The sequence below is a fragment of the Pinus tabuliformis genome, chromosome 4_2 (genome assembly GCF_031772625.1).
Source record: "Pinus tabuliformis cultivar Carrire ecotype Pingquan chromosome 4_2, CPIR1, whole genome shotgun sequence".
NCBI classification, from domain to species: domain Eukaryota; kingdom Viridiplantae; phylum Streptophyta; class Pinopsida; order Pinales; family Pinaceae; genus Pinus; species Pinus tabuliformis.
In genome coordinates, this window is record NC_142304.1 from 907,435,372 (window position 1) to 907,463,047 (window position 27,676).

The 27,676-nt window shown below is 35.1% G+C and overlaps 1 protein-coding gene across 1 annotated transcript in view; it reads left to right on the forward strand.

Moving 5' to 3' along the window:
- Nucleotides 1–12,655, forward strand: part of LOC149172619 (serine carboxypeptidase-like 20) — a 382,145-nt gene extending 369,490 nt beyond the window's left edge. The window contains exons 12-14 of the mRNA XM_089427753.1: nt 11,982–12,095; nt 12,254–12,299; nt 12,402–12,655. Coding sequence (XP_089283879.1) covers nt 11,982–12,095; nt 12,254–12,299; nt 12,402–12,485 — 244 coding nt within the window. The 3' untranslated portion in view covers nt 12,486–12,655. The remainder of the gene's footprint in view (nt 1–11,981; nt 12,096–12,253; nt 12,300–12,401) is intronic.
- Nucleotides 12,656–27,676: the final 15,021 nt, after the last annotated feature.

Here is a 27,676-nt window from a genome sequence, read left to right on the forward strand (position 1 = left end):
TGAATGACCTAGTAGATGATAATGAAACTAATGGAGAAAGCATCAATCCTTCTTGACGATTCTCAAATAAGTATGAGACCCCTATGCTTAGATTTGTTGTTGAGACTTGTAGATTACATATTTGAGATATCTTTGACAAAATTCCTGTCATGGATGGTGGGGGCTTGGTCATGTCCTACTACAAGTTTTCTCTTTAGTACCTTTGTTTCAGTGTTATTTGTAATTTCTGGAAGTCTCATAGAGTTGTAGGTAGAGGACTCTGTCCTAGCCCAAAAAAAGTGGCTCAGAATCTTGGGTTTCTCTGACATAACTACCTGAAAATTTCCATATTGGTTGGGATGCCTTGCTATGGGAGTGACTGGAGGGTCTCAGACACATCAGTGCCTTCTCAATAGAGTGACTAGGGTGCGAGGCTAGTGAAAAGGTAAGTTATCTCAAGGGTTGGACACCTAAAGTGGTTGGTTGCCTCCTCAAGGTCCTGTAGCTTCTGTGGATGGTCAGTTTTATGTTGGCGTGTTGGTTCCACTTCCTTAACTATGCATGGGGAGTCAAATTGTGTCATAGTAACTCTTTGTCACATGTTTACTCCAGTGGATTGGTTAGCTTGGGTAAATGTGGGAGGAGAGTGTTGCAGATTCTCCTTAGTGAGGACATGTAGAGTTGGGAGCCCATAAGTACAAAAATGTCTAAGTTGTAGCTAAAAAAGCATAACTATCCATATACATAGGAAACATCATAGAAAAATATAGCTAACATAATTTAGGAAATCATTAAGCGATAGGATCTAAGTTAGAACCATCCATTGGCATGGGATCTGATGGGTTTTATAGAGAATTCCCAATTGAAATTCAACTCGTTCCATCCTCTCATCAAGAGAGTCTAGGTGGTATAGTGAATGGATGATTTCCATTCGAGATTCATGGTGATGCTAAATCATTATTGCAAGAAAAAACTTCGTATGTGAGTATAGATCGACTCTCTCCAAGTACTAGTTAGGTCTTCCTCTTGCCTTTTCCATATCTAGAATCCATTCTGTCCAATCCATAAATACATCAGTATGGAATAAGGAGGTTCTATGGGACTAAGCCTCTCCTTCTGTCAAGGTAATTTCAACCTAAATCTTATCTGATCTGAGCTCACAATAGCATGAAACAAACTTGTTATATGCTATTGCAACTAAAAGTTACCATGCAAGACTCTCTCTTGATAATATGTGGCCCCACATATGACATGGTCCCCTTGACACACCATGTTTTCCTAGCCTTAAACTATTGTAATACTAAATAACAAATCCTCTTAGGAAATACCAGAGTTTTCTTTTTGGCCACACCCCTCGCCCCAAAGGACCAACCCATAGTACCAATAGCAAAAACAAATAATATCATCTAAAACACATAGAGGAGATGCCCCCCTTAGCTATGCCTTTCTCCCCACGGAACCCTTTCCCCTACACACTACTATAATGCAAATTTAGAAGGATATCCCCAACAACATTTTTTATCACCCATACCTCACAACAACCCTTCGTAAAATGATATAATATCAAAGCTAATTAGAATTCTATGTCATCCTTGCCCCAATAACTCATCACCCCCATGAATTCTCACTCTCACAAAGTTTTCAGAGAGATGCCACTTCACCACTTTTGCATGAAATGTGGAGGGAAACTTTGAGAGATTAACATTGGGGTATCCATTCAAAGAGGCTAAGAAGGGATGCCAAAGCCCAAAAAACACAAAGCTGACAAATACCATAGATAAATAGAATCCACCCGTAATATACCAACATAGAAAAAACACTCGTGTTATAAAAATTCCCCTATAATTCAAAAGGGAGACGATGACTACAATGATTAGCAAAACATAGAGATAGAGGATGACACCTCTCTGTAGGTGTCTCAAAACAATACCAATTCCAAAATAGAATTTAGAGAAGAGGGTAACAAGCTACCATGCACTAGTACAAATGTTTCCAATAGTAACCTCATGTAGTAGTCTTTGGAAACAAAAAAATTGCCCAATTCTGCAAACGAACGAAAGAGGTCCTTCCTATAGTCTGAGCCAAATGCACCATCCACCATAGTGCCAAACTGGATTTTTCTATGAAGGCGACTATCAATTGGCTTGGCCATGTCTTGCTTTGATTATCGTTGCTTCATGAGGTTTGTAGTTTCCATCCTCTCTCCACTAAATACTCTCGCAGCTAGATTTTTACAATTTCTTCAGTAACATTTACATAACTACTCGATCCATCATCCTTCAAACACAATGCACGTGTTTTCCTCCCCAGACTAGCCTCATGTCAATGGAATCCAACCATCAATTCCATTGATTGAAATATCTACAACAAGCCCTATACACAACACCACGCTTAAAACACATACCATAACTCTCATCACATGCTTAAATGTCTTGTTGAGCTTGCTAATCTCCTTCTAATAAAAATCTCCTTATACCATTTCCTTCTAGATAATTACCGATTTTTGTTCCATTATAACTCACCCGGGGCATGATGCACACATCCCCTAGTCCATTCCCTAAGTGGGGTGGTTGGATCCCGCCCTATTTATTTCACACATATCACCCCATCCAATGTTGCTTATGAAACATTATTAAAATTAATTTTTGTATTTTGTTTTAATTTTTATATTATTTTCATAATTTTTTCTCACTATAAAATAATATTTAAATAAATTCTCTTAAAATTCTCAAGACATTGTTTGAAGTTTTTTATTCACAATCTTTATATCATCTCATTATTCTTATATTTACAATCTTTGTATCATCCAACTATTCTGAAGTCTTAATATTCCTAAGGTTTAATTTTGAATATTCTTAATGTTTCCAATATGACATATGTAATTTGTTATCAATTTATTTTATCCTCTGATTAGGTTTTATTATTTGAATTTCAGAAAATTTATATTCATTAATTTATTTGCTATATATCTTTAAATTTTATTTATTAATATTTATTAAACGATTATAATAAATAATTTATGGTTAACTTTGTATTAGTTATAATTTAGTATTCTGAAGTCTTAATATTCCTAAGGTTTAATTTTGAATATTCTTAATGTTTCGAATATGACATATGTAATTTGTTATCAATTTATTTTATCCTCTCATTAGGTTTTATTATTTGAATTTCAATATAAATTTTAGAAAATTTATATTCATTAATTTATTTGCTATATATCTTTAAATTTTATTTATAGTATTTATTAAACGATTATAATAAATAATTTATGATTAACTTTGTATTAGTTATAATTTAGTTTTAAACCACTTATTTGTATGATAGATATTAATATAAATTTCCATTTTATTAAATAATTTGATTTAAAAAAAAGAGAATTATTTTTTAGATAAATCTGAAATCACTGTCATCAAACTAATAATTATTAATAATTAAATTAAAGTTCTAAACACCTTATTTTAAAATAGACACCTTTATCTACATAATTAATTTAGGGTTAACTTGAAGCCAAATACATATTAACATATTGGTGGGATTAAAAACATTTTAACATAGGTATAAATGATTCTATTGTAGAAAATTTTGAGAAGAAACCGTGTAAAAATGTTTATCTTGTCCCATTTAGGGTTAACTTGAAACGAAACGCATATTGACATATCACTCGGGAGATGTTTATTTGTATCATTTAGGGTTAACTCGAAACCAAATGCATATTGACATATTACTCATATTAGAAACAATTTAATACAAGTAGAGATGATTCTATTGCAGAAAAATTTCAGTAGAAATTGTGTAAAAATGTTTATCTTTTCCAATCATTCAAGTGCACATTCTACTCATCATCACTGAATAGAAAACTTGATAATGTTAAAATAAGTGTTGAGGAGTCTTTAAGTAGATAAAGGCACGAAACAGTCATTATAAGAAAATTAATAGGTCAATTACATTAAAATAAAAACAATGTTTAAATAAAATTATATATGGTCCACAATTAGTTATAAGAGTAAAACTAATGAGTCAAATTTAAAATTAGGGATTTTGAATGAATTAAAATTCACAAAAAAATAAAAATTAGTAAAGCTTCTATAGAGATAGGAAACTATATAAGAATCTACATATTTAATTAAAATAACTGATATGTGTGTGTGAGAGAATGGTGAAAACAATGAAATGAAAATAAATACTAGAGGGAGAGGGGATTTTAATATAAAGAAACTCAAGGAGGGGAAATTAATAAATAAGGAAAAATATATGATCCAATTAAGGTATACATGTTTATATAAACACACACACACACATATATATATGAATGTTTAAAAAGAAGAATAAAGATAAGGGGTTATATTTGAAGAAAGGAAAGGAAAAATATATATATAAATAAATAAAAATAAATATTAAGTTTGATAAAGCAAGGAGCTAGGTAAGAAAATGGAGGAGAGGTATGAGTGAGGTTGAAAAAGGAGAAAGGGGGGATTGAAAGAGGGAGTTGGTTGAAAAACACAATGAGTGTAGTTATGGATGAGAGGTTGCTAAGAATGGCTTAGCCTGTAATCATCTTCCCTATTGCAGTTGTTGTGGTGCTTCCTCATTTCAAGAGATTCCCAAATTATAGGGAGTTATTAGAATGAACTTACACTAAGATTTTTCACTCATCAAAACATATGAGATGCTTGGCTTTAAGGGAATGCTCAACTTTGGGATACTTTGACAATCAATGGTGGTTAGTATCAGCTATGTGCTCTTTATGTTGGGTTTTGAAGGGTCTACCCATCTAACCAATGTAAGACTTTATGAAGGAACAAGGAATTTGGTAAACCTGTGAACGTAACATAGGATCATGTTTGTCTTTGGTTGACCAAAATATTTTCTTAAGATTTTTGAGAGGTTTGAAAATAGCTTTTATATTGATTTTGGCTAAAAAATTGGAAATGAGATCAATGGTTACTTTTATATAAGGGAGAGATACTACCCCAATAGTAGGAGATGAATGAGGGTGGTTAAACTTAGAATTCACAACAACTTGAAAGGATTTAATAATTTAAGAGGAGTAACTATTGGTTTTAAGTCTTTAGATTAGATGATGTTGTAAGCCTTAACATACAATGTGCAAGAAAACACTACATTATAGAAAAAGAAAAAACACATATGAGAATATATAAAGAGAAATAAAATTTGGAAGGAATTCCAAGTAGAATTCTATTAGTATTAATGCATATTTATACATGAGAGCCATAAATCATTCTTAATGCATCTACAAATCGACACCATCACTTATGCCAAGATTTGAGAGCCGCGTTTTCAAAGTGTTTCATTGAGATGTTAGCTAAAAATGTAGATATTGACCCATAGTTGTGCCTTCATTTTTGTTCGTAAGTGGTGCCCTTGAAAGAAAAAGGAGTGGATGAGAGGAAAATTTGATGAGATTAAGTTTTCAGAGTAAATAAGATTAGCAATAAGGTTAATAGCTTTAGGAATGGGAATTTTAGTTAGCAATGAAATGATGTCAAAACTAACTATAATGCCTTGGTCATCAACTTGAATGTTCCTAGATTTGAGAATGAAATTGGTTAAATCCTTCATAAAAGAGAAAGATGACCTCACAAATAATTGAATCTTTTTTGCCAATTATCGACCAACAACATGGGTAAACAAAAAATAATCGGTATAAAGTGACATAAGGTTTGTGAATTTTAGGTTGACCATAAATTTTAGGTGTTTAGGGTGTGTGAGGGATCAAGCATTGTTTAGTGGCAATGCCAACAGAGGACATTCAATTCATGACACTTTGTAGGTGCGACATTTTTTTATCTCACAACATGTCCTTCTTGATCTCAATTCCTTTCTTACCCATATTAATAGTATCTATTTACAGATTCAATTATCCATGGAAATGGATTATAATAATTTCATTCCCTTCCCTGATGTCCTAGTTTCTTGCCTCCTTGATGGCTCACTAACCCATCAAGTATATAGAAAAAAGACCCACACCTACCAATATATTCACACCAATCCCACAACCATTGTTCCCAAAATTTAGCTATCTTAAAACCTCTTATTTCTTATGCCTTAAAAATATCTTCTCCTCATTGTTTTCTAAAGAAAATTCCCAACTAAACCAATAACTTAAAGCCAATGGTTACTCCTCTCTAATTTATATATCCTTTCAAGCACGTATGAAGTCTAAGTATAATCATCGTGATTCATATACTCTTGTTGGGATGGTCTCTCTCCCTTATATAAAAAGGGAGGCTAATCTCATTTCCAAAATTTTAGCACAAAGGAATATAAAAATTATTTCAAACCCCCCAAAATTTTTAAGTAAATATTTAGGTGAGATAATGACAAATCTAATCCCCTTTTAGGTTCAAGGCTCTACCAAATTCCTTCTTCATGTGAAAAGTATTACATTGGTACCCTTCATAAGGTGTTTGAAATAACACATTACTAATACTAATCCACTATACATTGTCAAATTCTACCATAACTCAGCATTCCTTTAAATCCAATGATCTTATATGTTTAAATGAGTTAAAAATGCTAGCCTTTGTTTCCTTTCAATAACTCTCGTATCATTTAGGAAGCTCTCGAAATTGAGAAGCACCCTAAAACATTCACTAGGGATGATGGCTATATGGCTATATGATGGGGATGAGATTCGGGGGTGAACCAAAATCCCATTTCCTCAATAAATCGCTCTTGAGGCCTGTGGGTTATGGGCCAATGAAGCCTATTAGAAATGCTACTCACGGTCTCACTTGCCTTATGGGCCAATGAGTCATTCATCTTTTCAAGAAGTTGTGGCAGATTCTTGGGAAGCTCGAGACCCTCCTTCGTGCAAACTAGGTAGCCTCTCCTCATCCTTGCTCCACACATGATTCCGGTGTGGAATCTTGCTCCACCACGTTGCAAACTCCCACGCATTGGTCCATAACCATCCTTGTAAGTGACAGGTCTCGTCCTCGCAATCCGGCTAGCAAATTCTCTACCTCGTCTTGTAGGAGCTCCATGTATGCTATAAAATGCATTCCTTTGCTCTCATTCTTCTGTGGTCCAAGTCGTCGTTCATCACGACAAGTTGCTCATGAAAAACATGAAACAATGTATCCACATCAGCATCACCCTTGGATAAAAATCTTCCACCATGACCAGCAAATCCTCGGCCACGCCATTGGCGCTTCGATCTTTGGACCTTCGTCATCCTCTTCTGGTTTTGATTCAAATCACGTTATGCTTGAGTCTCTCCCCCTTGTCATCCTCATCGAAGGGAGGCTTAGATTCCTCGAGAGCATCTTTCTTTGGCGCAAATTTATTCACAGCGGTTGGCTCCTCAGCAGCATAGAATTCTTTATTCCTTTCTTGCAGTGTTGACAATGTTGCCGAGTATTTGATACTCATCGTGAGAACTATACTCTTCTCTGTCTCTTTCATCTCTTCAACATACTTCACGCATTCAGATTTATGCCAATTAAATCTTGAATAGCCGCCCTCGATATTGACTGCAACTTCGGATAGCTTTTTGTTTGAAGATCAAACACAGTACATGTGACCTTGCCCAGAAATCCATGGCTAAGTATTTGCATAACTCAAAAATGGAAATAATGTGACTTTTCAATAAAGTAACAAAGACGCATTTCCTTATAAAGTCACAAATTCCATTTTCATTATTTACAAATGCGGTTACAATTTAAGGCATCTAAGCCTTAATCAAGAATTCTCCAACAAGTACATTTTACCCTCTCCCACACACACACGTTTTTCTCTGTCTTCTTGATGCCCTAATGAATTCTTAATATCTTGTTATACATACATTCAGTTTTAACTGATTTTTTTAAATGAAATTTGTTCATTAACTGAATTCGCTTCAGGGTTAGCCTTGTTGTCCATGTGGTTGTCCACATGTATTCTTTCTCTAATTATTTTCCACTAAGGTTTTTTGATGCCCTTGCATTAGATTCCCGAGGTACAAAAAATATGACCTCCTCGTCATATGTGTTTCATTTTCCTTAGCAATTCTACCCACTATTTCACTTCTTTAGTGGAACTGATTTCATTGTCTTTTGTGAGCTACAACCAAACCTCTGCTATAACAAGTCCTCCCTGCTACAAGATGCCTTACCAAGCTTCTCTCCTGAGCTTACTCTTTCGGCATCTCTGTGGTTCTCTCCTCTCAAATCAATTTAGCACTCGTGCTCCACGTTTGCTGAAATATTCTCATCTTCACAAAATAAATTAAAAAATTACAAGCTTACAAATCTTCAACAAAGTTGTACTTCTTCTTTCTTCGCATGCAAAAACTCCTTTCCGCAAGAAATCGTTTCCCGCTTTGATACCACTTAATGGGGACGAGATTCTATGGTGAACCAAAATCCCACTTCCCCAATAAATCACTCTTGAGGCCTGTGGGTTATGGGCCCACGAAGCCTATGAGAAACGCTACTCTTGGTCTCACTTGCCTTATGGGCCAATGAGTCATTCATATTTTCAAGAAGCTATGGCAGATTCTTAGGAAGCTCCAGACCCTCCTTCATGCAAACTAGGTAGCCTCTCCTCATCCTTGGTCTGCACACGCTCCTGCTACGGATTCTTGCTCCACCACGTAGCAAACTCCCATGCATTGGTCCATAACCATCCTTGTACGTGACAGGTCTGGTTCCCACAATCCGGCTAGCAAATTCTTCGCCTCGTCTTGTAGGAGCAGTAGGTCTGCTATAAAATGCATTCCTTTGCCCTCATTCTTCCGTGGCCTAGGTCGTCGTTCATCACGGACAAGTTGCTCATGAAAAACATGAAACAATGTATCCACATCAGCATCACCCCTAGATAGAAATCTTCCACCACAACCAACAAATCCTCATCCACGCCATTGGCGCTTCTAGCTTTGAACCTTCGTAAACCTCTTCTTGTTCTGATTCAGATCACGTTATGCTTGAGTCTCTCCCCCTATCATCCTCATCGAAGGAAGGCTTAGATTTCTCGACAACATCTTTCTTTTGCGCAAATTTATTCACAGGGGCTCGCTCCTCAGCAACATAGAATTATTTCTTCCTTTCTTGCAATGTTGACAGTGTTTCCAAGTATTTGATACTCATCATCAAAACTATACTCTTCTTTGTCTCTGTCATCTCTTCAACATACTTCATGCATTCAGATTTATGCCAATTAAATCTGGAATAGCTGCCCTCGATACTCACTGCAACTTCGGATAGCTTTTTGTATGAAGATCAAACAAAGAACATGTGACCTTGCCGAGACATCCATGGCTAAGTATATGCATAACTTAGAAACGAAAATAATGTGATTTTTCAATAAAGTAACAAAGACACATTTCCTTATAAATTCACAAATACCATTTTCATTATTTACAAAGAGGGTTACAATTTAAGGCATCTCACCTTTAATCAAGAATTCTCCAACAACTACATTTTACCCTTTCTCACACGAATAGGTTTTTCTCTGTCTTCTTGATGCCCTAATGAATTCTTAATATCTTGTTATACATACATATAGTTTTAAATTATTTTTTAACTGAAATTAGTTCATTAACTCAACCTGAGTTCACGGTTGGCCTAGTTGTCCAAGTGTCTTCTTTCTCTAATTTTTTTCCACTAAGGTGTTCGGATGCCCATGCATCACTATAAGATAAACCAATGTGAGTAGTGTGTCATCCATCACTTGAGTCATTAATTTTTTCCACCAACTCTCTCTTTGAGTCCCTACATTCTCCGTTTTCAACCTCCCTCATACCTCTCCTTAATTCTTTGACATAACTCTTCCTATTTCCCTTGCTTTACCAATCTGAATATTTTATATTTATTTATCTATTTCAGTATTATTCATTTCCTTACCACTCATCTAACCCCTTATCTTTATTCTTCCTTTTTATCCCTTATCTTTCTTCTTCATTTTTATGATTCTTAAACACACTTTTATCATTCTTAAACACACACATGGGTTCGCCTCCAATTATGTTGTATCAAACCCCTCCTCCCCCTTAGTATTTATCTTCATTTCCTAGTGCTTCCACCTTTGTTTTATATATAATATTTTAACTAAATATTTAAATTCCTATATAAGTCTTTTATCTCTTCCTAATACTTACTAACTTTTAAATATTTTTCATAAATTTGAATTCATTCAAAATCTCTAATTTAAACTTTGACCCATTAATTTGTTTATTAGCTTTAATTTCGAAGCTTATATAATTTCAATTAAAATTTCTTTCTATTTTAACCATTAACCTATTAATTTTCCTATAAAAGCTACTTTATATATTTATCCGCTTAAAGACCCCTCAACGCTTAAAGACCCCTCAACGCTTGCTTGATCATCATCATGTTTTGTAGTAGCTAGCAATGGATGGAGTGTCCAAGGAAACTTTAGACAAACTAAAAGTTTTTACTCAATTTTCTTCTGAAATTTTATACATATAAACAAGTGAAAGTCTATATCCTTTTATAAATAATTCTAGTGAATAAACCTAAAAACTTATAACCCCAGCTTCCATGGCTTCAAGTCTGTGGATATATGTTGTAAATCTCCAAAGACATGTTGACATGTTTCTTTGTTGACATGTTTTGATTGGCTTGTCCCGAAAGACATGTTACATGTTGTCAACTTGTAAAATGTTTTAATTGACTTGTTTGCGGCAGTCTCCAGAAACATGTTATAACTCACGAGTTAAAAAACATAAAAACTTATCTTCCATATATTTTACTTAATCACTTATTTTACTAATAAAAAATATAATTTTAATTTTGTTAAATCTTGAAAAATACATATATTTATTTTTGTTAAAACTTGTAAAAGACATATTTATTGTATTTTTATAACACTGAACAAATTAAAAACATTCAAAAAGCCTCTTTAAAAAAACAAAATAGTTCTGATCATAATTCCTCATATCAGGGTTATAATTCAATTTGAATTTTTTATTCACCTATTTTACTAATAACAAATACAATTTTATTTTGTTAAGGCTTGAAAAATACACGTTTATTTTTGTTAAAACTTGGAAAATACATATATTTATTGTATTTTTATAACTCTGAACAAATTAAAAACATTCAAAATGCCTCTTTTAAAAAAACAAAATAAAATAATTCTCATCATCATTTCTCATATAAGGTTATAATTCAATTTGAATTTTTTATTCACCTATTTTATTAATAACAAATACAATTTTATTTTGTTAAATCTTGAAAAATACATATATATATTGTATTTTTATAACTCTGAACAAATTATTGTTAAATCTTGAAAAATACATATATTTATTGTATTTTTTATAACTCTGAACAAATTAAAAACATTCTAAAGGATTCTTTTAAAAAAACAAAATAGTTCTGATCATAATTTCTCATATCAGGGTTATAATTGAATTTGATTTTTTGAAAATTGAAAAGTAATTTAGTTGTAACTGAATAATCAAAAACATATATATTGATAAATACCGAAATAAGTTTATCTTTGCACAAAGTGGGCTTTGAAAATGTTTTGTTATGATTTTTTGTTTTTTAGCAAAGGCCTTATCTATCCAAAAAAATAAAAAAATAAATTAAATTAAAAAATTAATAACAATAAAAAAAAAATAATTGATAATAATAATAAAAAAAAATTTAAAAAAATTGATAAGTTGAATCGTTAAAATTAAAGTAATTTAAGAGAGGGCTTAAATATATAGATTTGTAATTTTTTTTTTAAATTTACATTATAAATTTGATGGGTCTCTATTCTCTATTTTAATAAATACCCAATTAAAATAAATCTATATTATTTCCAAACAAAAATTCACATATAATATATCACCTATTTAAAAATTAAACCTTCCCTCGTTAACATAACTTGTAAACCACTTCAAAACAAATTCACCTGCACCAGATTTAGCAAAGATAATATATTCATCTGATTCCATTTATGTTATATCCCTACTATTTTAGGAAATTATTTTTAGAACATAATATTTACAATATACTAACTCCTAGATAGTTGTGATGTCATAACAGTGGTGATCATGATATGGTTGTGCCATATATTGGATCTCAATCATGGATAACTTCATTGGGTTATGCAACGGTTGATGACTGGCGATCTTGGATTGTGGACGGACAAGTTGCAGGGTAATGTTGCTTAAAATGATTGAGCATATTATTTGTAATTCATAATATATAAATCTGAAGCATATTATTTGAAAACGAAGGATTCATACATCCTTCGTTTTCAAATATTGCATTCTTCTATATAAAGCAGAGATTGAATTATGACAATTGCATTTCAGATACACAAGGACATATGAAAACAACCTGACTTTTACAACAATAAAGGTACAAATATTAACTCTATTTTAGGATGAGTTATGTTATAATAAAATTGTTCCTTTCATATATATGAAAAAGATAATATTGAATTGGACTGAAACTTCACAGGGCGCTGGCCATACTGCTCCGGAATACAAGCCCAGAGAATCATTTGAGATGTTCAATAGATGGGTCTTTCAAAATCCTATATGAACAGGACTTAAAATACAGCAGAGTAACATTGTACTTGATATTGTATAAATATTAGATAGGAAATCAAAATAAGTTATATCAGAGTTATGGTTTAATCTAGAATTAGTTCATAGGAAGTTAATATAATTATATAATATTGAAGAGTTTCATAGAATTTAGTATTTGGAATTGGTGTTAATATTATTTTAAGGTGATGTTTTTATGTTTTCCAAAGTTTTAATAAACCTATGTTTTAAGTTTTGAAACAAATATAATTTGTATTTCAATATAAATATAAAAAGAGATTCCATTATAAAATTTATAAAATAATGTCTCAATTTTTGAAAAAATACTAATCATATCATGGGAAGAAGGGAATCACTTTATGATAAATAAATTCCTTTTTTGACTTTAGTCTTTGTCATGTCCTATATGTCAACTATATGCCCTATTTGGAGAGTTGATTTTCTTATATGTATAGACATTTGTAAATATGATAATATTTTTTTTTTAACTTTCATTTTTGAGGTTGTTTAAAAATCTTGAATAAAACAAACTCTATATTTTGAAAAATCTTTCCACCATAGTCATGAACAACATGGAACCATCCCTATTGTTCAAGCTTGAAACATAGAATGCTATATGACATCCTAAAAGGACTTTCAAAGGGAAGAGCACCTAGCATTAGATTTATCTATTGGAGTTGCACAAATTTGTCTTAGGGGTTTTGATTTTACTAAATTATCTATAACTTGACTAATAGAGAAAATTTGAGTTAAGTTGAAAGGTAGGAATTTATTTATTTCTCAAGACAGAAAAGATTTATGTAACCTAAATTCCCTAACACATCACAAATATTAAACACTTAGTATATTTTATCACTTTTCTTTAAAAACAAAGACTCAAACAATTTTCCTCTAAACTCCCTTAACATACATTTCTATCTCTAGGAAGTCCATGCAACTTAGCCCAAACCACTTTGGCATAATAGTAGATGAGAAATAATATTTGTATCTATTTTATAGAATAGCTACCATGCCCTTGCCTTATTATCCCTTGTAGATTATCCCAACTAAGTACCTTCTCTCTTAAAATAAACACATGTCATCTTAGTGGTATATTCCTTTATAATATGATTCTTAGATTTTGACCAAACTATATTGCTAATCTTAATTAGGGAGATTTTAAGGATTCACACTTATCTTAAAATGTAGAAATCTTAGTGAATCTTATTAATCTTAAAATACCATCCATTAAAATGTTTGGGAATAGTTTGGTAAAAATATCAACTTTCCAAGGTTTTTATATAGTTTTTAGAATATTTTAAGGGTTTCAAGAGCACAATACTTTTATTGTGTAAAATTTGGGTGAACAAAATAAAAGTTGGTGTATCATTTGTTAGGAGAATTATCCCATGGGAGAAACTTAACTCCTAAAATTTTCCCTATGTTTAAATCATGTGTCCTTAAAATGAAGTTTCCACATTAGATTTCCTTTGTGCTACATTCTCTCCTATGAATCCAAATACTTTGTTTCATCTCCACCCTTCATGCCATAATCTTGTTGACACAAAATCGATTTGATTTACTTTTGTATAAACACCCATTCCCTATATGTTTTCTGTAAGATTCCAAAGTAAATATAAAATTAATTTCCTAATTAAAATCAGAATCAACAAATAAGTACATACCTATATTATCTGTGATCAATGTCTGCCAGATGACAACAAGGTTTTGGGGACGACTCTCCACCCAACCGTAGGCTCAATTGTCCAAGGATTTGCTACAACTAGCCACCCCCGAGCCCTCAATCAATGTACTACTGCGAGTGACTCCTAAGTCTTAGAACTCCATTCTCCCAAGAGAATGCAAGATAGAATCTCGGAATGATGGAATGCAGGAATGCCTCTCATCTTCCTCACCATCTATTAAATAGAACAATGTTGGAAGGGGAACCACATGCACACACTCCATGTGTCTACATGCAACTTTCTTTTGATTTTTAGCTTTCTTGTTTTATTTCTTTACTTTTCTTTTGATTTTTAGCTTTTCTTGTTTTATTTCCTTCTTTTTGATAGTTTTCTTGTTTTATTTCTATTTATTCTTATTTAGAGTTTTAGTATGGTTATTACTATTTTTATTTATTTTCTTTGTATATATTTTTAATATCATTTATTATCTAACATTTATGATTTATTATTTTTATTATTTATTATTAAGTGATTTATTTATTATTATTTATTATTTTTATTATTAATTATTATTTATTATTTATTAATTATTATTTATTATTATATTGTTATGATGCGGGAGCATCCAGCCAAAAAGGAAATTATTGTAAATAATAGAAATAGGGGTCATGCATTAGTTAATTAGAGATTCTCAAATAAAACTAGGAGAGCTTTTAGGCATAAAGGAGTGGATATGGATAAGGATAGCTTTTCTATTTTAGAATAGGAAAAAGATGGAAAAAGACAAAAAGATGCTTTTCCATGTTTATGCATTGCATGAGCTTTAGTTGGGATTTTTTATCATGCTAAGTTTAATAAATTAGGCATTGTGTGAGAAGAAGAGAAGTGTGAGGAGTGAGTGTGAGAAGTAAGGAAGTGTTCTGAGCCTTCGGGCAGTTTGTAAAAGGGCCGTGGATTGCATATCTGGCCATGAGGATAACTCTGTGTGAATGTTTGTGTTTTATGTAAATATAAGTATGTTCAATTCGATTGTGTGGACATGGTTGTGGTTAATAAATTTCTGAGATATGTTGCATAAATTGTTGAAGTTGCCTTTTTTCCAATGCGCTATTACTGTGAGAAATTGATGTTTTATCATGTTGAATTTGCATGAAGTGATAATGGTCCCTGCATCAATATCAATTGAAAAGAGGATAAAATCCGTGGGAAATTTGCTGTAGAACGATTGGTCTAGCGCTTGAAAAGTAGGCGCAATTAAAATTGGAGGAATTTCGTTTTGATTCGGCCAAATTCCACTGTAGTCCAACGTACAATATTCACCTGAATTTGAATGAGGCGCTCGGCGTTATTGTGATGATTCAGAAATTATGGACTGTGATTAATGGTTTTTAATTCCTATGCGCTATAATCCCGTATATTAATCGTTGATTCTTTTATTGAATGGTGGATGTCATGTTTGTTCAACACGCAATACTGGCTACGATGGTCAGCTCCGCACTAAAGTTCAAAGGCCGTGCCAATCGGGAACTGAATTCTCAGAGATAAAGGAGAGTTCTGTATGTTACTTGCGCAGCGGAAGCATTTGTTATAACTGTTTCAGATTTATAACCGTTGACTGAAATACATATAGTTCGGTTGTCTAAAGGATTGAGGCGTGGGACTCCTTGAAGGGAGAGCCTTGAGTTACCTGTGATTAAAACAATATTAACATTCGTTTGTTTGCCATCTGCGTGGAAGATTATGAGTTAAGAGTGCAGGTGATGCGGAGGAACGTAAGTTATTGATTTGAGACAGTGAACAGCGGGGCGACGATACAAGAGAAAGCTGCGTGTAATTGTGTAAATCCGTTGGTTGGTTGGTTGCGCAACTTCAGTTATATACACTCCAACCGGAAGCCTGTAATCATAGTAGTCAATGGAGAAAACAACCTGCGATGGCGTTGTCTGCACATTGTATGCGTATAAGCATTGATATATATATATAACAATGTATAGCCTCGGTTGCGGTCTATCCCGGTGCATGCTTTCGCACATGGTCAAATTACAATTATAATGTTGTGTTAATTGGCATTTGAACTCCAGTCAGTTAGGGCGCAGTCTTGAATCAAGCTTTTATACGCATGAAAGGAGAAGGTCCTGGTAGTTGTGGCCTGGGAGAGGCCTGGGCTGCATCAGGTGGTATCAGAGGAGGAATGCTCAGCTGAAGATATTTGTTTCTTTTTGAGAATTGAAGTGTGATGAATAATTTTTTTATCTGACACGCAAACTCCACAGGTAAACAGGATTGCAGAAGAAGAAGGAAGACAAGATCATGCAAGGTCTTAAGAGGTGAGATTATTTTCTGGTTTGAAATTGATGAATTGAAGTTTATGGTTGCAGAGAGAAAGTGGCAGTGAACCTGAAGAATCCAATAAGGAATTGGATAAAGAGGACAACTGAAGTGTTCTCAGGAGAGAGAAGGAGATTGTAGAAGCCTAGAAGGAGCAAAGGTGTTGCTCAGGAGAAGGTTCCAGACAAAGGACCGTGCTTACCAAAAGACTAAGTGAGGAGAGCTTAGTGAGGTAAGATTGTAGCTAGGAGGACTAGCTGTTGCAGAGGCTTGTTGCAAAGGAGATTCAACGGAGGTTGAGTAAAGTTGTAGATGAGAGAAGCTTACAGGAGCAGCAGAGGATGCTCGAAAGGTTCCAGCAGAGGACCAATGATTACCAAAAGACCAGATCCGGAGGGAAGGATTGGTGAGGTAAATGGCAGCAAGAGAGCTTGCTGTGGCAGAGGCTTCATGCAACTCATAGGTGAGGAACTCATGGTGAAGGAGAAGATGACTACTGATAGTCATGGCAGAGGTTCAGGAAAAAGCCACGGTAGAGGACAGAAGAAAGAGGATGCCAAGGTAAATGGCAAGAAGATGAGTCCAGAGGAAGTTGAAATGGAAGAATACATCTGTGAACCAGAACAAGGAGAATTTCTAGGAGATAGTGATGATGAAGGCTTGAAGACTGAAACTTCAAGTAAGACCAAAGGGTCACATATTTTTAAATCTGACAAGTTGTGGATGTTTGCAGGTGAAAGACAATTAGCTGATGGGATGACTGCAGGAGTTCGAGAAAGAGAGATTGAAGTAATGAAGGTACAATTGCAGGTAATGGAAGAATGGCTGCAAGAGCAGAAAGATCAAAATGGAAAATGGATCTTTCCACTGAAGGGAAAGAGAGTGATTTGGCGACAGTTGCAGAGGAGGTTGAAGCAAATTGTGATTGCCTTGTTGAAAAAGGGACTTAGAGTTCTTGCGCCAGAGTTGGAGTTTGAAATTCCCACATGCAGATATATTAAGAGAAAAATGTTGAAGGAAGCAGTCAAGACTAAAAAGTCTCATGGTTTTAAAACTAATGAGTTGCGCATGTTTGCAGGTACAGAACAAGAAGATAAACAAGCTTTAGAGTTTGTGCAAGAAGAGTTGAACATGAAAGCTATTCAGATCAATAATGAGTTAGCAAGATCTCGGAAGCAGATGGAGAAGAAGGAGCCTAATCAGGATGTTGATGCAGAAAGAGAAGGACCAGCTGATGATTGGCCAAACACTAGTGGAGGTTTTACTGAGGAGGATGTGCAACATTGTGCAACTGTTACAGCACAAGAGGAAGTTCGTATGAATGCAAGTGATGATGAGATGCTTCAGCAATGCTACAGAGAAATTGCATTTTTGGAATATTGGTTGGAGAATCCAAATTATGACAAGGAGATTGCAGCAGGTGAAAGAATTCAGTATAGTGAACGAGAGCAGAAAGACATCTTGGAGCTAGCTGATAGTCTCATGATGAATGTGAATCAACATACTGAGTTGCTGACAGAGAAGTTGGGAGGAAATTCAGAGCAACATACCGAAGTGTTGCCAGCGAAAGCTAAGGAAAAAGTTGCAGATGAAATTGCAGATGAAATTGCAGGTGACAAGCAAATGAATGTTGCAGAGGGACAGGAAGTTTGGGAGGCAGCAAAATTCATAGAAACAGCTAGAGCAACATGTGGAGCGACACTAGCAGCAAAAGAGGCACTGATGCCTTATATTTTTTATTCTAACAATTGTTTTGTGAGTACAGGTCTTACTGAAGAAGCGGGAGAAAATCTGCTAGACAAAGAAATTGAAATGATGAGGCGGATGATGATGAAGAAATTCCGGAAGAGACCAGCAGCAGTGAAACAAAAGAGAAGCAGCAAGAGGAAGACAACAGAAGATTGCAAGAGTGCGGCTAGTGGAGCAAAGCAGCATAAAGTGTGGAGACCTGGAGAAGAACAACAGACAGAAGCAACGACAAGTGCAAAGTTACAGTACAAGATATGGGATCCAGGCAAACATGGAGCTGAGCACATGATCAGGAGATCATGAAAAAATTTCTACCTTGGGAGTATGATGCGGGAGCATCCATCCAAAAAGGAAATTATTGTAAATAATAGAAATAGGGGTCATGCATTAGTTAATTAGAGATTCTCAAATAAAACTAGGAGAGCTTTTAGGCATAAAGGAGTGGATATGGATAAGGATAGCTTTTCTATTTTAGAATAGGAAAAAGATGGAAAAAGACAAAAAGATGCTTTTCCATGTGTATGCATTGCATGAGCTTTAGTTGGGATTTTTTATCATGCTAAGTTTAATAAATTAGGCATTGTGTGAGAAGAAGAGAAGTGTGAGGAGTGAGTGTGAGAAGTAAGGAAGTGTTCTCAGCCTTCGGGCAGTTTGTAAAAGGGCCATGGATTGCATATCTGGCCATGAGGAAAACTCTGTGTGAATGTTTGTGTTTTATGTAAATATAAGTATGTTGAATTCGATTGTGTGGACATGGTTGTGGTTAATAAATTTCTGAGATATGTTGCAGAAATTGTTGAAGTTGCCTTTTTTCCAATGCGCTATTACTATGAGAAATTGATGTTTTATCATGTCTAATTTGCATGAAGTGATAATGGTCCCTGCATCAATATCAATTGAAAAGAGGATAAAATCCGTGGGAAATTTGCTGTAGAACGATTGGTCGAGCGCTTGAAAAGCAGGCGCAATTAAAATTGGAGGAATTTCGTTTTGATTCAACCAAATTCCACTGTAGTCCAGCGTACAATATTCGCCTGAATTTGAATGAGGCGCTCGGCGTTATTGTGATGATTCGGAAATTATGGACTGTGATTAATGGTTTTTAATTCCTATGCGCTATAATCCCGTATATTAATCGTTGATTCTTTTATTGAATGGTGGATGTCATGTTTGTTCAACACGCAATACTGGCTACGATGGTCAGCTCCGCACTAAAGTTCAAAGGCCGTGCCAATCGGGAACTGAATTCTCTGAGATAAAGGAGAGTTCTGTATGTTACTTGCGCGGCGGAAGCATTTGTTATAACTGTTTCAGATTTATAACCGTTGACTGAAATACATATAGTTCGGTTGTCTAAAGGATTGAGGCGTGGGACTCCTTGAAGGGAGAGCCTTGAGTTACCTGTGATTAAAACGATATTAACATTTGTTTGTTTGCCATCCGTGTGGAAGATTATGAGTTAAGAGTGCAGGTGATGCGGAGGAACGTAAGTTATTGATTTGAGACAGTGAACAGCGGGGCGACGATACAAGAGAAAGCTGCGTGTAATAGTGTAAATCCGTTGGTTGGTTGGTTGTGCAACTTCAGTTATATACACTCCAACCGGAAGCCTGTAATCATAGTAATCAATGGAGAAAACAACCTGCGATAGCGTTGTCTGCACATTGTATGCGTATAAGCATTGATATATATATAACAATGTATAGCCTCGGTTGCGGTCTATCCCGGTGCATGCTTTCGCACATGGTCAAATTACAATTATAATGTTGTGTTAATTGGCATTTGAACTCCAGTCAGTTAGGACGCAGTCTTGAATCAAGCTTTTATACGCATGAAAGGAGAAGATCCTGGTAGTTGTGGCCTGGGAGAGGCCTGGGCTGCATCAGGTGGTATCAGAGCAGGAATGCTCAGCTGAAGATATTTATTTCTTTTTGAGAATTGAAGTGTGATGAATGATTTTTTTTATATGACACAGAAACTCCACAGGTAAACAGGATTGCAGAAGAAGAAGGAAGACAAGATCATGCAAGGTCTTAAGAGGTGAGATTATTTTCTGGTTTGAAATTGATGAATTGAAGTTTATGGTTGCAGAGAGAAAGTGGCAGTGAACCTGAAGAATCCAATAAGGAATTGGATAAAGAGGACAACTGAAGTGTTCTCAGGAGAGAGAAGGAGATTGCAGAATGCTAGAAGGAGCAAAGGTGTTGCTCAGGAGAAGGTTCCAGACAAAGGACCGTGCTTACCAAAAGACTAAGTGAGGAGAGCTTAGTGAGGTAAGATTGCAGCTAGGAGGACTAGCTGTTGCAGAGGCTTGTTGCAAAGGAGATTCAACGGTGGTTGAGTAAAGTTGCAGATGAGAGAAGCTTACAGGAGCAGCAGAGGATGCTCGAAAGGTTCCAGCAGAGGACCAATGATTACCAAAAGACCAGATCCGGAGGGAAGGATTGGTGAGGTAAATGGCAGCAAGAGAGCTTGCTGTGGTAGAGGCTTCATGCAACTCATAGGTGAGGAACTCATGGCGAAGGAGAAGATGACCACTGATAGTCATGGCAGAGGTTCAGGAAAAAGCCACGGTAGATTACAAAAGAAAGAGGATGCCAAGGTAAATGGCAAGAAGATGAGTCCATAGGAAGTTGAAATGGAAGAATACATCTGTGAACCAGAACAAGGAGAATTTCTGGGAGATAGTGATGATGAAGGCTTGAAGACTGAAACTTCAAGTAAGACCAAAGGGTCACATATTTTTAAATCTGACAAGTTATGGATGTTTGCAGGTGAAAGACAATTAGCTGATGGGATGACTGCAGGAGTTCAAGAAAGAGAGATTGAAGTAATGAAGGTACAATTGCAGGTAATGGAAGAATGGATGCAAGAGCAGAAAGATAAAAATGGGAAATGGATCTTTCCACTGAAGGGAAAGAGAGTGATTTGGCGACAGTTACAGAGGAGGTTGAAGCAAATTGTGATTGCCTTGTTGAAAAAGGGACTTAGAGTTCTTGCGCCAGAGTTGGAGTTTGAAATTCCCACATGCAGATATATTAAGAGAAAAATGTTGAAGGAAGCAGTCAAGACTGACAAGTCTCATGGTTTTAAAACTAATGAGTTGCGCATGTTTGTAGGTACAGAACAAGAAGATAAACAAGCTTTAGAGTTTGTGCAAGAAGAGTTGAACATGAAAGCTGTTTAGATCAATAATGAGTTAGGAAGATCTCGGAAGCAGATGGAGAAGAAGGAGCCTAATCATGATGTTGATGCAGAAAAGAGAAGGACCAGCTGATGATTCGCCAAACACTAGTGGAGGTTTTACTGAGGAGGATGTGCAACATTGTGCAACTGTTACAGCACAAGAGGAAGTTCGTATGAATGCAAGTGATGATGAGATGCTTCAGCAATGCTACAGAGAAATTGCATTTTTGGAATATTGGTTGGAGAATCCAAATTATGACAAGGAGATTGCAGCAGGTGAAAGAATTCAGTATAGTGAACGAGAGCAAAAAGACATCTTGGAGCTAGCTGATAGTCTCATGATGAATGTGAATCAGCATACTGAGGTGCTGACAGAGAGGTTGGGAGGAAATTCAGAGCAACATACCGAAGTGTTGCCAGCGAAAGCTAAGGAAAAAGTTGCAGATGAAATTGCAGATGAAATTGCAGGTGACAAGCAAATGAATGTTGCAGAGGGACAGGAAGTTTGGGAGGCAGCAACATTCATAGAAACAGCTATAGCAACATGTGGAGCGACACTAGCAGCAAAAGAGGCACTGATGCCTTATATTTTTTATTCTAACAATTGTTTTGTGAGTACAGGTTTTACTGAAGAAGCTGGAGAAAATCTGCTAGACAAAGAAATTGAAATGATGAGGCGGATGATGATGAAGAAATTCCGGAAGAGACCAGCAGCAGTGAAACAAAAGAGAAGCAGCAAGAGGAAGACAACAGAAGATTGCAAGAGTGCGACTAGTGGAGCAAAGCAGCATAAAGTGTGGAGACCTGGAGAAGAACAACAGACAGAAGCAGCGGCAAGTGCAAAGTTACAGTACAAGATATGGGATCCAGGCAAACATGGAGCTGAGCACATGATCAGGAGATCATGAAAAAATTTCTACCTTGGGAGTATGATGCGGGAGCATCCAGCCAAAAAGGAAATTATTGTAAATAACAGAAATAGGGGTCATGCATTAGTTAATTAGAGATTCTCAAATAAAACTAGGAGAGCTTTTAGGCATAAAGGAGTGGATATGGATAAGGATAGCTTTTCTATTTTAGAATAGGAAAAAGATGGAAAAAGACAAAAAGATGCTTTTCCATGTGTATGCATTGCATGAGCTTTAGTTGGGATTTTTTATCATGCTAAGTTTAATAAATTAGGCATTGTGTGAGAAGAAGAGAAGTGTGAGGAGTGAGTGTGAGAAGTAAGGAAGTGTTCTCAGCCTTCGGGCAATTTGTAAAAGGGCCATGGATTGCATATCTGGCCATGAGGAAAACTCTGTGTGAATGTTTGTGTTTTATGTAAATATAAGTATGTTGAATTCGATTGTGTGGACATGGTTGTGGTTAATAAATTTCTGAGATATGTTGCAGAAATTGTTGAAGTTGCCTTTTTTCCAATGCGCTATTACTGTGAGAAATTGATGTTTTATCATGTTGAATTTGCATGAAGTGATAATGGTCCCTGCATCAATATCAATTGAAAAGAGGATAAAATCCGTGGGAAATTTGCTGTAGAACGATTGGTCGAGTGCTTGAAAAGCAGGCGCAATTAAAATTGGAGGAATTTCGTTTTGATTCGGCCAAATTCCACTGTAGTCCAGTGTACAATATTCGCCTGAATTTGAATGAGGCGCTCGGCGTTATTGTGATGATTCGGAAATTATGGACTATGATTAATGGTTTTTAATTCCTATGCGCTATAATCCCGTATATTAATCGTTGATTCTTTTATTGAATGGTGGATGTCATGTTTGTTCAACACGCAATACTGGCTACGATGGTCAGCTCCGCACTAAAGTTCAAAGGCCGTGCCAATCGGGAACTGAATTCTCAGAGATAAAGGAGAGTTTTGTATGTTACTTGCGCAGCGGAAGCATTTGTTATAACTGTTTCAGATTTATAACCGTTGACTGAAATACATATAGTTCGGTTGTCTAAAGGATTGAGGCGTGGGACTCCTTGAAGGGAGAGCCTTGAGTTACCTGTGATTAAAAGGATATTAACATTTTTTTGTTTGCCATTCGCGTGGAAGATTATGAGTTAAGAGTGCAGGTGATGCGGAGGAACGTAAGTTATTGATTTGAGACAGCGAACAATGGGGCGATGATACAAGAGAAAGCTGCGTGTAATTGTGTAAATCCGTTGGTTGGTTGGTTGCGCAACTTCAGTTATATACACTCCAACCGGAAGCCTGTAATCATAGTAATCAATGGAGAAAACAACCTGCGATGGCATTGTCTGCACATTGTATGCGTATAAGCATTGATATATATATAACAATGTATAGCCTCGGTTGCGGTCTATCCCGGTGCATGCTTTCGCACATGGTCAAATTACAATTATAATGTTGTGTTAATTGGCATTTGAACTCCAGTCAGTTAGGGCGCAGTCTTGAATCAAGCTTTTATACGCATGAAAGGAGAAGATCCTGGTAGTTGTGGCCCGGGAGAGGCCTGGGCTGCATCATGTTATATTATTATTCTTATTATTTATTATTTATTATTAAGGGGAGGGATATTACATACTTTCCCCCTTTAAGGAACTTTGTCCCGAAGTTATGTTGAATTATGTATTATGTATTATTTTTATTATTTTATTTACTTCCTGTTTCCAACACCCTCTGCTGAACTAGTATAACCAGCAGGCATCGAAAGTCCCCAACACCCCGGAAAATCTCAAGGAATCTCTATCCTTTTTCACACTTTTGGCACGAGGCTAAGCCTGACCCGGTCTGTATCCTAGTCCAAGGCTGGCCCCAAGGCTCGTGCCTGACTCAGACCTCATCAGCCCCAAGGCAGGCATCCGTTCTGGTACTCAATGACCCCGGGCATCTCGCAAGGCTGGCCCACTCCCTCCACGACTATGAAGGCGCACAGCCCCAGGCATCGAAGTCCTTTACATCCCTTCTAGACTTCGGCATCCCAATCCAATAACACGCACCTAGCCTAGAACATCAGGCACTTGGCCTCCTCAAGATGGTGCCATAGCTCTTCAAGAGCTATCCATCAAGAGCTATACACAAGACAAAGGAACCACTGACATATGTAGTGTTGATTGAGTTTTGTCCCCAGCCCATATGGTGTTACTTATTCTCCCTCGTGCGTATGGGCTCGCACGATATCATCAAATAAACTCGCCCTCTCGGCCCATTTATGGAGTCCTATGAATCATATGCATCTAATGCATTAACCATACCATCATAGTATCATAGGAAATAATCCACATGCCAACTCTTGCATGTCATCATAAGAGCGTTCATCTTTGTTAATTGCAACATTATGAATAATAAAGAATTGCATGCTCATGCATGTCATAGATTTGTATGGAACTATCACATGCTTCAGTTATACCATCATCATAATTATATTAAAGACATATCATGACTTCTCATAAATGAACCACATGTCAATAATCCTCATATTATAGCATCATAATTCCTATGCCACGTTATGCATATCATATCCATCATGAGTATTGAACATTAAATACCTATCATCACTTAGTAAATGAATATGTCAATATATCTTGACATAACATCATAATACCTCTGCATATCGCTACTATCATATGGATACCTTATCACTATAAGAACCATATGTACATCATTATCTTCCTACCATGATAGCATGAAACATCGTCAATATGTTTTCTTCAAGTTGTCAATTACTTTTCAATAATGAGTTCGACTTCTTTCTACTAGGTAGTTGATTATTTACACCAATGGTATAATCGTCTAAGTACATTGTTAAATTTCACATGAGCCTCATCATCTTGAGTCTTAATCTCTCGTCATATATTCTTCGTAGTGATAGCATCATTATTTAAATCATCAATCTCAAAATTAAAATCCTTTGATTTTACATCCATTTACCCTTTGGCTTACTCATTCCAATACCGCTATATGCAATTGCATATAAACATTTTTTCATAATGATTTAATTTTATATCATGCTTAATTTATTTGCAAGGATTTGTTAATCCATGTTGACTTATTTAACAATCAGCACTTCATCCATAGAAATATTTTCTGATTTCGTCGAGTTCGTAAAGTTCGTATCTCAATACCACTTGATTGCTTTCTCATAAATTCAGTTTCATCAAGTTGGGCAAAAGACTTTTTCTTATTAAATAGTATCATTATTTTAGATTTTGAAACAGTTGGAAACACTACTACCATCATTGTCCATGAGAAACTTAAATGTGGAAACGACCTCTTTTAATGTTATGGAAAGTCCTACTCATGAAACAATGAGTCAAGTACAATCTCTATTAATTGACTTTCACTTCTTTTGTCACTATGTACACAATCCTTCTCAAGGTATATGTCTAAAATCTCTAGCAACATTCCTTCCTATATTTTCCTCGTTTATTATCATTTGGTCATCTTGCAACTTCACACCTTCACATTTTTAAAATATGTAGATCATCATTATGACCATTACCAATGGTGTTTCTAGCTCTACTCATTAATACCTTTAAAAGAATTTTCTTCTTGATAGAACATCCCTTCATTTTCTCCTATCCGATATTCATAGATATATTTTTCTTTTTCTCTCTGTCTTGATTTTCTACTATTCCATGTCTATTGGCTTCAAAAATGGAAGTTTCTTCACTTCATTCTATTTTATTACATTCACTTTAATTTCTCACCTCCAATCATTGTGGTTTTTCCTCCTCTCCTATAGCACTGATATACCTTGGAAATGTTGTTACTATTTCCAACTTGGGTAAGACTTGATAAATAAATTCATTAAGATAGCTACCAAGTGTAATCCACTTATCTTTTCCTGTTTTAAGACATCAACATAATAAAATATCCTTATCATACGTCTTGTTATCCATAATTCATTCATATAGTTATGCACACAACTTATCTTCTCCAATCATTCTATTTATCATACCTTACAGGTTCCTTAAAATAACCTTCATTATTACCCTGATTTTTCAAGTTCGTTACTTGATTTCCAATATTTTCTTATTTATGCGCATCATCCTTAGATAGACCTTATATTGATACCTTTAGAGTACCAAGTCATGATTATACCAACTCTTCCATTATGTTCTAAAATCGGTTGTTTCTTCTTATTGATTTATTACCTCTCTTGTGATACTTCTTCTCTACGATCCAAGTTGGCCATAATCACATGAACTATCATTAGCAAGTTTCTCCTTTCTATTTCTCTTTCGACATCTTTATCCACTATATGTAATTAAACTTGAATCAAGAAACCTCATGTAACATTATACTCAACATATAAACTGAAATCCAAGTCTGTATGATTTGCCATTCTAAATATAGTAGTAAATGAGCATATACATGTAATCTGAATGGCAATGGCACTGTAAAATTAAATTTATTAGAAGACCATATTGAGAGAGTAGTGTTCTTGCAATAATAGACCAGAGAAATGCCAAGCAACTGCTATTGCTAAAGGACAATGAGAAAAACAATCCAACCCAAATAATTAGTGAATATTATGATCAACATTCAAGGAATGTTATCTCTGTGTTTTTAGATCAGATTGAACAATGAAATAATGAACAGATGCTAGTGAACAATGATCATCTAAAGGTAATAAGATACTAGAGTTTATCCATTGTCAATTGGAACAGATTTCACTATTTTAGAGCACTTTAATTGGTGACAAATTTTAACTTCAATTACCCAAATACTTCAAAAACTATGTTGTAAAATGAACTAGTGGTGAGTGGTTACACTAGCATTAGAGATTTGTTACAAAAACATGCCAGCAATTAGACATTGTTAATTATGGGTAGATTATCACCATCCAAGATTACAAGATTTTTTCCAATGAATCAATGAGTCATAACAAAACTATATACCTTTAATTAGGTGACTCATTTAGAATTTCACTTTTTTATGTGGTTGTAATGGAGAAAACTGTTGTAGCACTTTTCTTTTTATGAAATAGTGTTTAGAAAATGATAAGGGAATGAAAGCAAAAACAACTCAAGAAAATGAGATAGTGGTTTTACCATGTAATGAGATTCTAATGAGAGCAGAGAACCAAAGAATCTGCTGTCTATAATGATGCATGGGAAAACCAATGAGGAACTAATGAGTGCACCAAACTTATACCAGCCAAACATTTTTAGTTGATCTTCCAAAATAAATGGTGGTACCCCTAGAATTTTAGGTCTCACTTCCATAATTTAATATCCTACTTTTGTAATGATTTTAGAGAAATAAGTTGGTTCTAGCTAGTTTAACAAG